Source organism: Squalius cephalus (genome assembly GCF_949319135.1).
Source record: "Squalius cephalus genome assembly, chromosome: 21".
Taxonomy (NCBI): Eukaryota; Metazoa; Chordata; class Actinopteri; order Cypriniformes; family Leuciscidae; genus Squalius; species Squalius cephalus.
Genome location: NC_137142.1, coordinates 7,597,656 through 7,611,522, shown reverse-complemented (window position 1 = coordinate 7,611,522; position 13,867 = coordinate 7,597,656). Strand labels below are relative to the sequence as shown.

The 13,867-nt window shown below is 37.8% G+C and overlaps 1 protein-coding gene across 1 annotated transcript in view; it reads right to left on the bottom strand.

The window, feature by feature from the left end:
- Positions 1-13,867, bottom strand: part of mcu (mitochondrial calcium uniporter) — an 83,455-nt gene that overhangs the window by 38,176 nt on the left and 31,412 nt on the right. Inside the window, exon 3 of the mRNA XM_079855127.1 lies at positions 9,819-9,932. Within this exon, the coding sequence (XP_079711253.1) occupies positions 9,819-9,932 (114 nt within the window). The remainder of the gene's footprint in view (positions 1-9,818; positions 9,933-13,867) is intronic.

Below are 13,867 nucleotides of genomic sequence, written 5' to 3'. Positions count from 1 at the left end.
CAGAAATGAGCCAGATGTGTGCGCCAGACCTCATGCCCCTTGGAAAAGAGGATCCTCGCTCTGGGCTAAGGGAGGTCTGGCAGCTGGCATACACACAGTGAACACACACAACATTATAAAACGTTATGCTCACACTGTCTGGGCTTAACTCTGCTGCTTAGTTAGTTGCTGTTGTGTTGCATCATGGGCTGATTCCTGAGGAACTGTACCACAATCTGTTTCTGATTTCAGCAGCTGTGGTTAGACAATATCTATAATAGTACATTATATATATAACAAAGAGACCATTTGAATAAAAAAGCGGGTGTCAATAACCAGGTGTTCTGTGGTAACAGAGAGTGAATGAAGGTTTGCCAGCTGGTGCTGATTTGCAACATTCGATTGAGGATGCAAGCTACAACAGTGTGCTTTGTTGTTTGATTGACTCATAATTTGGATGTACAATAGGGAAATTGTAACTATTATCATTGATCCATGTATAATTTACCCACCAACTCTCCCCATGCCCATGTACTACAGCAAAAATTTGAATATATTACAAAACATCCTTTTCAAAAATTTTCTTACAAATTATACTGGTTTAAAGCAGGGATGAAACGGAAGTAGTGAGACATCTTTTCTTCCATATTGTGATGTACATCTCAGTTAAACAAATTATCTAAAAAGAAAAAAAATGTAGGGAGGGGACCTGGTTCAATACACCAATTGTTGAATGGCTGGAGAGAGATCTCAATGCAGTCGATTGTAAGAAAGGACGAGGTTTTAAGTGGATTAAATGATTGGAAAGGTCTGGCAAATGTCACCAGAGAGAAGTATGTAATTTCTCTGGAATATAGAGATATGACATTTTGATTATAAATTACGAGGTCAAAAAAAAAAAAAAAAAATCGTGGATGAATTATTCACAATAAGATAGATCAAATGCATTTAGAAAAATAGCAGGTCTTGGTTCATTTCGAGTTGAATATGGTCAAAACCAATGACCTGTGGTTGAGTGATTGAGTCAGATGGTAAATCACTAACCGCTCCAACTGATTCAATCAGTGAGAGAGTCATCAAACCGGAGTTGGAGATTGACTTGAGTCATTGACAGATTCATTAAAAAGAAGAGGTTCATAAGAGTCAATTGTTTTGGAACTGTACTACACCGCTTGGGCTTCATTCACTGAAAAAAAAAAATTTGCTAGCAGGAAACACTGCCAGAGTATTTTCATGCAAAGAGACTGCATATGTTGAAAATACATGAACAGAACCAAAATGTTCCTTCCGATATTTTTAAAGAGATGAAACCAGTTCTTGATGTACAATACTGTACAGTATGATACAGTGACAGACAGAATGTGATGCATCTCTTTACACACTCCCACACTCCAAATGTCCTCCTCTAGTGTATCACACATTATTTAAGCATTACGTCTTAGGAATTCAGGCCACCTTTAAACAACACTTTCTCCAAGTGACATGTCTCAGACTAATCTAATTGAAGCAGATGCAGAAATTACCACGAGGAACTGGATTGTCTGTGTTCTCATTTCGCACTGCAGTAGTAACTTGATTTCCTCAGTTCTACAGAATGCTGTCCTTTAAGACAGGAAAGGTTAGACGGGACTGAGAGGGCTGGGAGGCCGAAAAAAGACCTGACTGCCAAAACAGCAGTTTCTAAAATGGGGCTTTTCAACTTCAGGGCCCTGCTAGCATCTCTGAAACAAGAAAAGGAGAAGTTCACACTACAAAATATGTCTGTGTGAAAGATAGAAGAACAGTCTATTTAAAATATAGAGCCCTAGATTTTCTGTGATACAGAAAGCGCAGATGAATCCAGTCATAAAAGTGGAATTTACTGTATACTGTGGAAAGTCGAGGAATTTGGCAAAATTTGGATGAATGAATAAAAAAATGGCAAAAAGACTTGCTATTTAGTATGAAGTCTGCATGTTTTACACATGCTCAAGTTTTCAGCATCTGCCATTTCAATATATGAGGATATGAATACATGGATTTCATCTTCAGAGCTGCTCTGAGTGTCACTTTACCAGCATGGTTCCCTTTCATTTGATATTATTTCAAATAATATAAAATATATATGTTATATATGTTATTTCTTTCTTTTGAAAAAAATAACACTTTTTTTGTCTCTTTTAATTTAAACTGTACTTTGTACCTCACAGCACTTTGTTGGCCATTTTTCCAATTTTATTTGATTACTTTTTAAAATAATAATTCAATTTTGCTTGAATTTATTTTATTAAACCCTTTTTTAATAATGTATTTGTATTAAATTATAAAACAGAATTTAGATCAGACAACACAGAATTTCTGAAAAAAATAAAACATTTCATAGGGAAGTACTATTATTAAAATTTAAATAAATTATTGAATTATTAAAGTTTTGTGAATTATTCTCTTCCTCGGTATTTTCAAAAGGTCTAATCCATATCAGAGGGAGCAGAGGAAATTCAGCTTTAGATAGTGTGCAGTTTGCCGAAGGTCAGGATAAATGAGAGCATTGTGAAAAAGCAATATACCACAATTCCAACTTCTGAATGGGATTAGATTCCTCAGAGGACACTAATATTACTTGCGAGGACAACACAGACATGTCTGGGATTAAAATCAAGACATGCACATCAATGTATGCACTTGGCAGACGCTTTTATCCAAAGTGATTTACATCGCATTTAAGGTATGCTTTTTATCTTGTCGTGCTTTCCCTGGGAACTTCATCTCCAGAGCTGCTCTGAGAGTCACTTCACCCAGTCACATAACAATAATTTCAACTGTGAGGGCCCTATTTTAACAATCTAAGTGTATGGTCTAAAGCGCACGGCGCAAGTGCAGTTAGGCCGTGTCCGAATCCACATTTGCTAGTTTACTAGTTTAACGACGGGAAAAAACGGTCGGCGTGCCTGGCGCATGGTCTAAAAGGGTTGTACCTATTCTCTTAATGAGTAATGGGTGTGTTTTGGGCGTAACGTGCAATAAACCAATCAGAGTCTCATGTCCCATGCCCTTTAAAAGCCAGTTGCGCTCGCTCCATGGCAGATTTGCTATTTACATGGCGGAATTTGCAAGAGGAAAAATTGAACGTTTCTCTAGCGAGGAAACTGATCTGCTCGTGCGCGGGGTTAAAGCGAGACATGTTGTGGACCCGCCTATAGGCGTTTATTACTAACACACTCTTTAAATAACAAAAAAATATATTGCGCCATGACTTTAGACCAGGTTTCAGTTGGTCAATGGAGCAGTCTATTTCAGTTCCTCAAAATAGTAACGCGCCAACAATGCACCAGAACACCTCAATTTTAGACCTGACACCCATGGGTGAACAGATGCATTTGCTATTTAAAGAACGTGGTGCAGGACGTGAAAATGATAACTGCGTCGGGCTGAAACTATCAAAAAACAATTGCGTCGTGCCTAGCGCTGCATTGCACAGGTTGTATGACAGGGCCCTAAACCTCTGTTGTGCTGCACTTTGTTTTTCAAAAAAAAACATTTGATCATGAACTGATCTGACTATAAACTAGAACCGTCTTTGATTCAAGCAGTAGTGACAATGTGAGCAATCTTATTAAATGGTGTTTCTGATAGGGCTCTCTGGACTCAGTACTGCAGCATGTTTGCTCACGGCATATACTTATGAGAGGCTAATTCATTTCAAGCAAGAGTTGCTATTCTCTTGTTAGGCAGAGTGTCTGCCTGCACGTATAAGAACGATAACAATCGAGTGCAGAAAAACAGGCTTCTGCCATGGAGAAAATTGTGGAAGAGTGCTGCAGATATGGCTGAAGAGAGCAGTGGTCTCTCTAAGCCGCATGTGTGTGTGCAGCTGCACGTTTCTGATATAGCTTCCCTAAAGACAGAAAAAAGAAGAAAAAGCAGACTGGAATGTTTGAATGCGTTGAATCAGAGCGAAACGAATGGATGGCACTTCGACTACAGTCCATTTGCATGTTCACTGATTTTTAATATGGAACTAAAATTGAACTAAAACTCTTAGGAAAGACTGCATCACATTCACAAGATTGATGTAAATATACACACACACACACACACACACACAAATACACATATCAGAGTTATTGGAATGGATTTGCAATGTTGGCTGTTGGTGTGTAATAATAGAAAAAGCATCGTGAGCCAAGTTGTTCGTAGAACCTTTGGCATCAATGGTCTCTATGATCTACTTGGGCTTATGATACTTTTGAGAAACACAGCCCAGGATGGGGTGGATGGGGTGTTTTTACTCGGGTGGCTAAAAGGTCCAATAGAAATAGGTCCTTCTCAGCATGACATGCAATTGCAGCAAACACTGTTGAGTATGGATTTTTTTTACGTTTACTTATATTTTTGTCCATTTTTAGGTGTTCTTAATCTTTTGATTATTACTGTTGCCTACTGTAGTCATTCCACAGGAGTGTCCATCAAGGTCCATTTTCTTAATGCAGTTATTCCCCTCATCTTTCTGGCTGTGTCAGTTAACCTATCCGGCATCTCTCTCAAAGTGACGTGTTGTTTGTTGGGGTAATTCCTGATCTGTTCGTGTGTGTGTGTTCGTTCGTTCGAGAGATTAATCACGTCCATATGAGAATAATGCTGAGCACAGCTCTCTCTCTCTCTCTCTCTCTCTCTCTCTCTGAGAGATAACCTGTCAGTGGAGGAAGAGAGCAGCAGCTCAGGGCAATCGATGCAGCGTCTGACCCTCAATACAGCAATGCAGGAACAGAAAGAGATAGAGAGACAGCGAGAGAGAGAGACAGGCAGAGACACAGAGTGAGACATGGAGCCTAGAAGAGATTTATTAATTAGGTTATACAATGTACTGGAACATAAGTTTTGTCAAAATATTGCCTAATCTTTTGATATTGTTTAATAGGGAAATACACTGTGGAACAACCAAGTTTATACATTTGAACAAGCTCATAAAACTATTTTTGCATGATATTATAGACTGGGAAAATAGCTCTATTTCAAACTCTATTTCACACATTATTGTTCTGAAACATCCGAGCACAAATGTGTTGTATTCTCAGTGTTGCAGCAAGAGGCACTAGAGTGGTTGTACTTCTACCGTTTTAGGTCAACTACTCTCAGAACAACAATGTAAAGAACATCTTATGGAGCAAGTTAAAGTAAAGATACCATGCATAATTTCTATGCAAAATGACTATTTGCAAAGAGGTTTCCTCCATCTGCTATTGGTCAGATACACTCTTAAAAATAAAGGTTATTTATTAGCATCAATAGTTCCATGAAGAACCTTAAACATCCATGGAACCTTTCCAATGTGCAGATACTTTATAATGGAAAAAGGTTCTTCAGATTATTCAAATATTCTTGACACTAAGAATAAAAATGGTTCTTTTAAGAGCGGTTTACAGAAAGGTTCTTGGGGAACCCAAAATTGTTCTTCTGTTGCATTGCCACAAAAAAAAACTCAGTCTCATGCCATTGGTTAAGATGCAACCATCTGATTGGTTTAAACTTTTCTGCTGATGTAACTGAGGACATGTGGGCGAGGAAACATACTATTACCCAATCATATCATATCCTAACATGTTTCACCTCCAATCACCAAAATCTAACCACACTTTTAAACATTTCCTCCTGTATATTTTACACTGTATCGTAACCAGACGCAGCACGCGATAAAAATGTATCTTTTCTATGTTAATCAGAGTTTTTGTCCTAACCAAAAGCGACAGCGTTACACAATGAGAGACAGGGGATTCTATTTTTGGGATGGTTTCTATTTCTGCCACGTCACAGCTGACAGCTCAGGTACTGATTATGTTTTGTATGATATTACAATGGTTTCTTTTGAGTTTGTATAACACTGTGCATAACTTTAATAGACAATGAAAGCGACAATGGAGATCTTTTAAGATCTTGAAAATAACTCAAAAGAATGTTCAGACTGTGAACTGTGTGAACAAACAAGTGTATTTATATTCCATATATTCCATGACTAAGTTTGCATCAATCACTGAGTATTTTGAACCACGTTAAAATGTTGTTGTTTTTTATCAGTTTGATTATGTACTTATCCATTTCTTTGCTAGTGCAAAACAGCAGTGCATTTCACATACATACAGTTTGCAACTGATTTTGTCTTGTAGCTGTGTCGCACATGGTGTGGATAGACAAATATTAGATTATAATAATACATACATACACACACACACATATAGTATCAAAACAGTGCTTTTTAAGCACAAATCACACAACTTTTTCAGCCTGCTGAACACACGTTCATGAGTAACTACTACTATACATTTGTAGAACTTTAGCAGAACTTTACGATTTATCGCATATGCACGGGTGGGCCATCTCGGTCTTAAGGCCCTAATATACTTCAAGCTAAATCTGGTGTGATGTCATTTTGAACCAAATGAGGCCAAAACAAAGTTCGTTTTGTGTTTGTTTCGTATTCGTTTCATCAGTTCAAAACAGCTTGCCAAACCGAACTTTCTGTTTCAGTTTCTGAACTGCTGTTATCTCACGCCAGTCATTTATGTTGCGAGTTCATTTTGTTATTGAGAGTAAAGCGTGCAGCACATATTTACATATTCATCAGCGTGGACGACGCCAGGATCTTCACTAACAGTATATCCTTGCTCACGTATTACGGACTTCTATTTATCCCAAACAGAAGAATGAAAAAGCAGTGAGGATTTCGGGGCCTTTATACAGTCTCTGATATCCTGCTTCACTTGGAAATACATCAGATTACAGAACTAAAATAGGTTTAACTGACTTTAAAGAGGTTTACAGCTGGCATTCACACATGCTCTTTTCTTTCTATAAAAACACACACACTGCAGCAGTAAAGACACAGCTAGAGATAAAAAGGTGAAAGGAGGGAAAGAGAAAGTCTTGGCACTCTCTCTCTACTATCCTAAAGAGGTTGATAATACGCTATAATCTATTCCTTCATCAAATCCCTCGGGTAGGAAAGAGAACGCCTCCATTTCACACTCAACACTTTGAAAATGGGACTTTTCTAAAAGGTCACACTTTCTTCCCATTTCAATAAACTAAACACACACACACACATACGGAGAGAGAATCATACTAATGCACCAGCAAGAAGTACGTCGAGCACTCACACAACAAATATCCTCCTCTGATCATACATTTTTCATGTCACAGACACTGGCAGGAAGATGATACGCATCCCTATTTGAAAGATGTGAACACTTTCCCTTACAGGGATGTTTTAATATCATGTGTGTAAGCCTCACTGGTTTTGCAAACCAAACTAGTGTTGAATGAAAAAACAATCCTAATGTTTCTCGGGGCAGATGCTGAATTGATCTCCTGCCAATGGGAATTACAATGAGTAAAAACCAGTATGAAATGATCATGCTACAGGAGGAGACATCAATTCGATTAAGCTTGGATTGCTCTTCATGAACACGGCAAAATAAAAAGCCTCTGGGAGTCTGAATCACTAATATGAATCATAATTCATTAGAGATAAACACTCAAACTTTGAAATTAATATTATAGTGTTTTATTAACATGAAGTCAACATGAGACAACTTGCACCAAATTTTACAAATGTTTGAGGGGAGTTGATCGTGAATTGACTGAATTGTGAAAAAATGGCTTGATGATGTCATCCAATGAGGAAAGTAATTTCAGGGGTGGAGCAAGTTGTGTACTTTGTTTTTTATGCCTATACTAGGGTATGGGTACAATGCGTGTTATCCAAGTTTTGTCATCAGCACAGTATGTGCTTACTGCATGCAGTTTCGACACAAATGCTTAGCGTTCAACACATGCACATGGTGAAATTTGTCTCGCACGCACTGTATGCATATCCTAATGTACGTGTAAAAAAACTAAGTATACTTTGGACTCAGCTCAAGACTCACACATGAGCCTTGAATTTTTTGCACAACACAAGCTAGGGTTGTTGTTCGCGAGTGAACAACTGGCGAGTTCCTGTGTTGATGCACACCATCAAATGGAGAATCCTTTGAAAGGCTACTTTGGGCTTCATATTTTGATGAAAGACCATTATTTTTCTTTGGAATAACATGCACTGATGGATTGAGCATAATAAGACCAGGAAAGTACAGTCTATGAACTGCATCTGTGACATGCTGTTTACTACCAGAGGTAAGAATTGTAGTCGTTCTTTTCGGTCCTTCATAAAGTTGTTCGTAAAAACAACCTGGAAATAATTAATAATAAATGTACATTTGAAACATTTGTATATAATATACAACGACTGCATGAGAAGATCAGAAAGGGAAATGAATGGAAAGGAAATGATGCAACTATGATGCAACGTTATGCAACTAGTCTTTACATGGATCTGAGCTCTTTAAACTGCACTGTCAACGCCTAACCAGCTGCTCCTCCACAGGGGAAAAAAGTTCTCTCTCAAAAGGAAAAGTTAGTTCAATTTTGTCGGTAACACTTTGGTTTAGAGTCCAATTCTCACTATTATCAAGTTGCATATTATAATGTATATTACTAGGATATTGGCCGTTCATTAGTACTTCAATATTAGGCTGCATAGATTAGGTCAGCTGGAACCGGGAACACTTCCCATAAATCCTGATGTACTTGTTACATCATGAGAAGAATGGCATCTACGCTAATTTTAGTGTCTTTGTTTATCCCAAGGTTTTCCCGCAGCCCGCCGGATCCAGGCCGTTTCCAGATCTGATGAAGGACCTTCGCCTGGACCGATGTCAACGCAGTGCTGAAGTGCCAACTAGTCTCTCCCTATGGAGGATCCCTTTCCAACTCTACAGATAAAGCGTCGTTGGGAAAAATCAATTAGCGTATCTACCCCGAATTGATAAAATAAAATAAAATTCTGAATCAAAACTATAAGGAAACACCAGTAATTTGTTTAGGCTTGGTTTTTAGGGAATTCCAAACCTGCACACATATATTCAAACGCACATAACTATTGAACCCGTTCTTAATGCGCATCTGAACGCCATCAGCGTTTATCACAGGTTCGCGTTTAAAGTCTGTGTAGAGAGAATGGTGTCGTCTTGGCGGCCCTAATTTAAAAACAAATGATCGTTGTGATGGAAGCGAATCAATCAAAACTAACTTTAGCTGGAAAATAACTTTATTAAAGAACCGCTATAAAGCCAAAACAATCTTACGTTAAATTATACATTTATCTCTGTAAAGCTGCTTTGAGACAATCTACATTGTTAAAAGCGCTATATAAATGAAGATGACTTGACTTGACTTGACTACTTCTAAAACACATTTTAATAACCTTATTCTGCATCTCTTAATCCTGCGCAATACCTAAACTTAACAATTACCTAACTTACTATTAATAAGCAGTAATTAGGAGTTTGAGGCAAAAGTCATAGTTAATAGTTAGTAATAGTGATAACTGAACCCTAAACTAAAGTGTGAACCCTTTTGTCTATATTAGTAAAGCCTGTAATGGCTTCAACAAAGATACTAAATTATAGTTTTAAATGCTTCTTTTTGGGCTGGAGCAAATAAATAAGCTGGAGAAAGAAACAGGAGATGTAACCCCCTGGGGAAACATTCACAAATTGTGCATTTGATATGGATTTGAAGTCCAGTGTGTGAAGTCCACAACACTGCAGGTGGTTCAGAAGTAGGGTACATGAGCACACATTTTGCATTCGTTATGTGCCCTCCAAGTTCTGTATTCTGAACCAAGTTTTGTGTATGTGTATATGTTGTTAAATCACAAATGTTCTGTAGAGACTGAGAGGGCTTATGGTCAGCATTTGGGACATTTCTCAAGCATCACACAGTAGCTCAGACTGTGAATAAATCACAATGTGTGAAACACTCACCTGGGCTGTCAGAGTGGCACTGGGGTGGCAGAAGAGAGCAGACCTGGCACCTGTTCTCAGACCGTGTGCTCTCCTGACAGTCTGGTGACTTCCAAGGGAAATGGACAGCGCCTCCTGCAGGAAAGGAGGAAATATAGAATATCAGTCTTTGAAAATGAGACATTCAAGTACAAGAAATGATAATAAAATAATAATGTGCCCTTCAAGTGGAAAGCGAAGCTGTATTCACAGGTGGGAAACATGAAATTTTATATAATACATGAATTGCTGAGATGTGAGGTTGGAAGGGGCATATCGATTTGAAATATTGCGGAACACTAATATATAATATTAATATTAATATATATAATATATAATATATAATATATACTAATATTGCGGATATAAGATCATATTAACAGTAATTTATATATACAGTAGAAATCGGTGAGTGAAAAGCAAGTAACCATGTATAAATAAGTGATAGAAATGGATCAATTTCATCATTTTGAATTCAGGAGTTTCGAAGTCGTCATCTGATTGGTTGAATTTTACAGGAATTCCGGGAGACGCGTGTATCGCGTTCTTTATCGGCATGCCTAGAAACAAAGATGCTGTGACGCCAAACCCCATCATGGAAGAAAGCCATCTTGTTTACAACTGTGACAATCACTTATCAGGATGGATTTTCAAAAGTATGTGAAGTGTGTAAATTTTGCAGCATAAACTCTTTAAAATACATCCAAGAGTGTTATGCACAGGCATGTTATTTTAGGGACATCAATGTTATATTTTTACGCCCCTAAACATGACACGGAACAAAACGTTCCATTGGGCGCCTCTGGGAGGTCCTTGGCCAATGAAAGCTGCGAGTCCAGTCCTTCTGCGGTCAGTCTGATACCATCGAGTATCAACAAATGTCTTCTTGTTCGGTAAAAAACTTCGATACCTATGGGGTTAATTTCGATACCTAAGGGGTTAATCTCATCAATGTCAGTGAGCCAATAAGCATGCAGCATGATTGGCTGTGACGAGGCATCAAGGAAAAACGCTAGTTTACGCCGGTTACGCTCAGAGACGTGGCTCATACGTGAAGCTGTAGTGTGTAAAGCATCCCAACCCCCATATATAATAAAGATGTGGAAAAAAATCAAAAGTGTGGCTACATTTCACCAGGCTCTATGCCAACAGCCTGCGATGCAATATTTGCGACAAGATAATTGCTGCCAAGACCGACAACACGACAAATCTGACGAAGCACTTGACAGTGCACGGAATAAACTTATGAACAGAAAGTTACTCCATCTTCGACTGCAAGAAGAACTGGAGCGTGTCACAAACTCACCGTATAGGCTACTTGCCTCACAGACATGAGAAATAGACATATAGAAAGCTTGAAATGTCTACTTTTAAACGCACCAATTCAATTCAAATCAAAAACAAATACTCTCTGATTATGTAATCCAAATGAAAGGTGCATTTCTCTCCATAGACGCTATACTGCTGAGATGACGAATTAGCAACGTCATCTTCATCTTTGCAGCCATCAAACACTAGTTTATTAATAAACAATTAAAATGACTCCTTGCTCTATTTCCCGACGCATTCATAATCATTAGGCTACTTTTGCCAGTGCTTTGCGCCAATCTTATTCCGCCCCCCAGTGGTCTATATAAATCTTTGAGTCTGTAAAAAAAAAAAAGTCAACAAACTGAAAAAATAAAACCAAAGTTTTTTGTTGTTTTTTAGGTAATATGTACTGTAATCTTGTTTAAACAGATTTAATGAAATTGGTATCAAAAAAAGTAATGTTCAGGAACCGGTATCAAAGTCAAGGGATCGGTATCGATAATCTGGCTATGTGAGACTAACAAAAGCCTGACTGAACTTTCAGTTATTTCAGTAAAGCTCAAAAATATATTCTATGAAATTAACATTCAAAATTCAAGGATTCAAAATTGTGTTCGTTTGTGAAGATTATCATGACGAACAAACGGTGAATGAATCATAAACTTTTGTTGGTTGCAGAGCTTATTTTCTGCAGCAATTCAAAACGAATGAAAAAGTCCTCATTTTTATTTTATTTTATTGAGGGGCAAAAATGCTACTTCCAGGTTGGCCAACAATATGTCATCACTGCAGCACTATATAGAGAGAGAAAACAGAAAAAAAAATTCAGAGAAAGCTAATTTTGTGTCTGTCATTTTACAGTGTCATGTTTATTTTTTTAAGTGTAGTAAAATAGGCTCTTGGAAAAATAAATATCTACAATATCATTGTGACAAATTGTTGCAATGTACCAAGTATTTTCTGATACAAACTGAAATTTGAACTATTACAACCATAGCATATACACCTCCTTTCATTTTACTCAACATTTAGCAGCTGTTCCCTATCAAATTACAGCCAGTTATACACATTACAAATTAATAATGCAAAACCTCAGCATTACAGACAGATGCAGGTGGTATGTCGCATCAAAGAGGCAGAAAGCAGCAGGGGACAGAGTGTGGATGTGAGGGAATATGTAGGCGAGGTGTAGCACAGGTTGAGCGGGGTCAAGGACTCAAATGTCTGCAAAGCTCTTATCTTAAGTTAATGCAGGCGCCGAGCCCATAGATCTCACTCTCGACTTCTGCAATGCATTTGTACATCTCCCAGAGTGATAGATAAAAGGTGTCATGTCCATCACCTCAGGAACGAGAAGAAAGTAATAGAGAGAAAATAATAGGCCTGTGTATGCAGAGCCAGAGATGGAATTTAAAACACGCTGTGTCACCAGTGTTTAAGCAGGGAGTACTGACAGGACAGTCAATGCGAGAAACTTAATCATTTTGTTGAACTGACACAGTCTCAAGCATGAGTGAACCTCTCAACCACTCATCCATGACAGCGCCAATTATCCCTGCCCTTTGAAGGCTGTGAGGATATCCCTCTTCCAAATCGTCTCGTCAAAATCTCCATCTACTTTTGCAACATCCACTTATAATATAATGGTCAAGGAGTTTCTTGTAGTCTCAACAATTAGGCATCATACTCACAGTCTTTTTCACAGACCATCTGATTGCATATTGCACTCAAAAATGGCAAGCACTCTCTCAATCTGCCAAGCACGAATCTGGGGTGCGTTTCCCGAAAGCATCATCAGCCAACTATGGTCACAAGTTCCGGTCAATATCAGCATAGTTCAACGAGTCTGTGTTTCCCGAAACCATAGTTCCATCGAACAATCGCAAAGTGTGTTTGGAACGACAGATCTCGACCTGTGGTTAGAAGCAGAGTTTCTTGTTTGCATGACATGTGGACTTAATAAATCCTTATCTTGAGCAAAAAAAAAAAGAAAAAAAAGCTGACATTCAGTACAACCTGAATCTTTTATTTAGAATACATAAAAAAATGTGATTTACATCTTTTAGTTTGTCAAGATTTAAAGCAGTTTTTGAAGAGTGCGCATGTGCGAACGTGCTCTATAGTGCATATGAACAAGCCTAGATTTAATCTGAAAATAAAGTAAAATAACTGAGACAAAAAAGAAATAGTCCTCAGATGCCATGTCCGTAATTTATAGCAAAACATCTAACATTAATTTGATCTCAAACAGCTTCATTAAAAGTAGTTATTACTCCACCACCTGCGTGACATCATTAACCATCCTGGTTGAACAAATTCAAATTCAAATTCGCTTGACTCACATGAGATCGCAGCAATAGTAAATGACAACGATCCAGTTAATTCCCAATGGACAAAATTAAGTCCTGCTTTACATTTGTTCTTTTTCAAGAAGCTGTTCCACTCGGATATACATCACTATAGGGAAGAAAAGACTAATTGCAAGCTCCGTGTCATGCCAATGTTAAACTGGTCATTTCAGACACATGGGAGTGATACAAAATAAATAATCAGTAAAAAAAAAAAAAAAACATAAAATTTCTTCACAATACTTACAAAATGTATCTGTGGATTATGCACAAAAACATTAGGTTTCACTTCATTTTGATGGTCCTTTCTGTTGACTATAAGTAACATTGCACCTACATGTCTACTAACTCTCATTAGAGTGTTAGAGTATT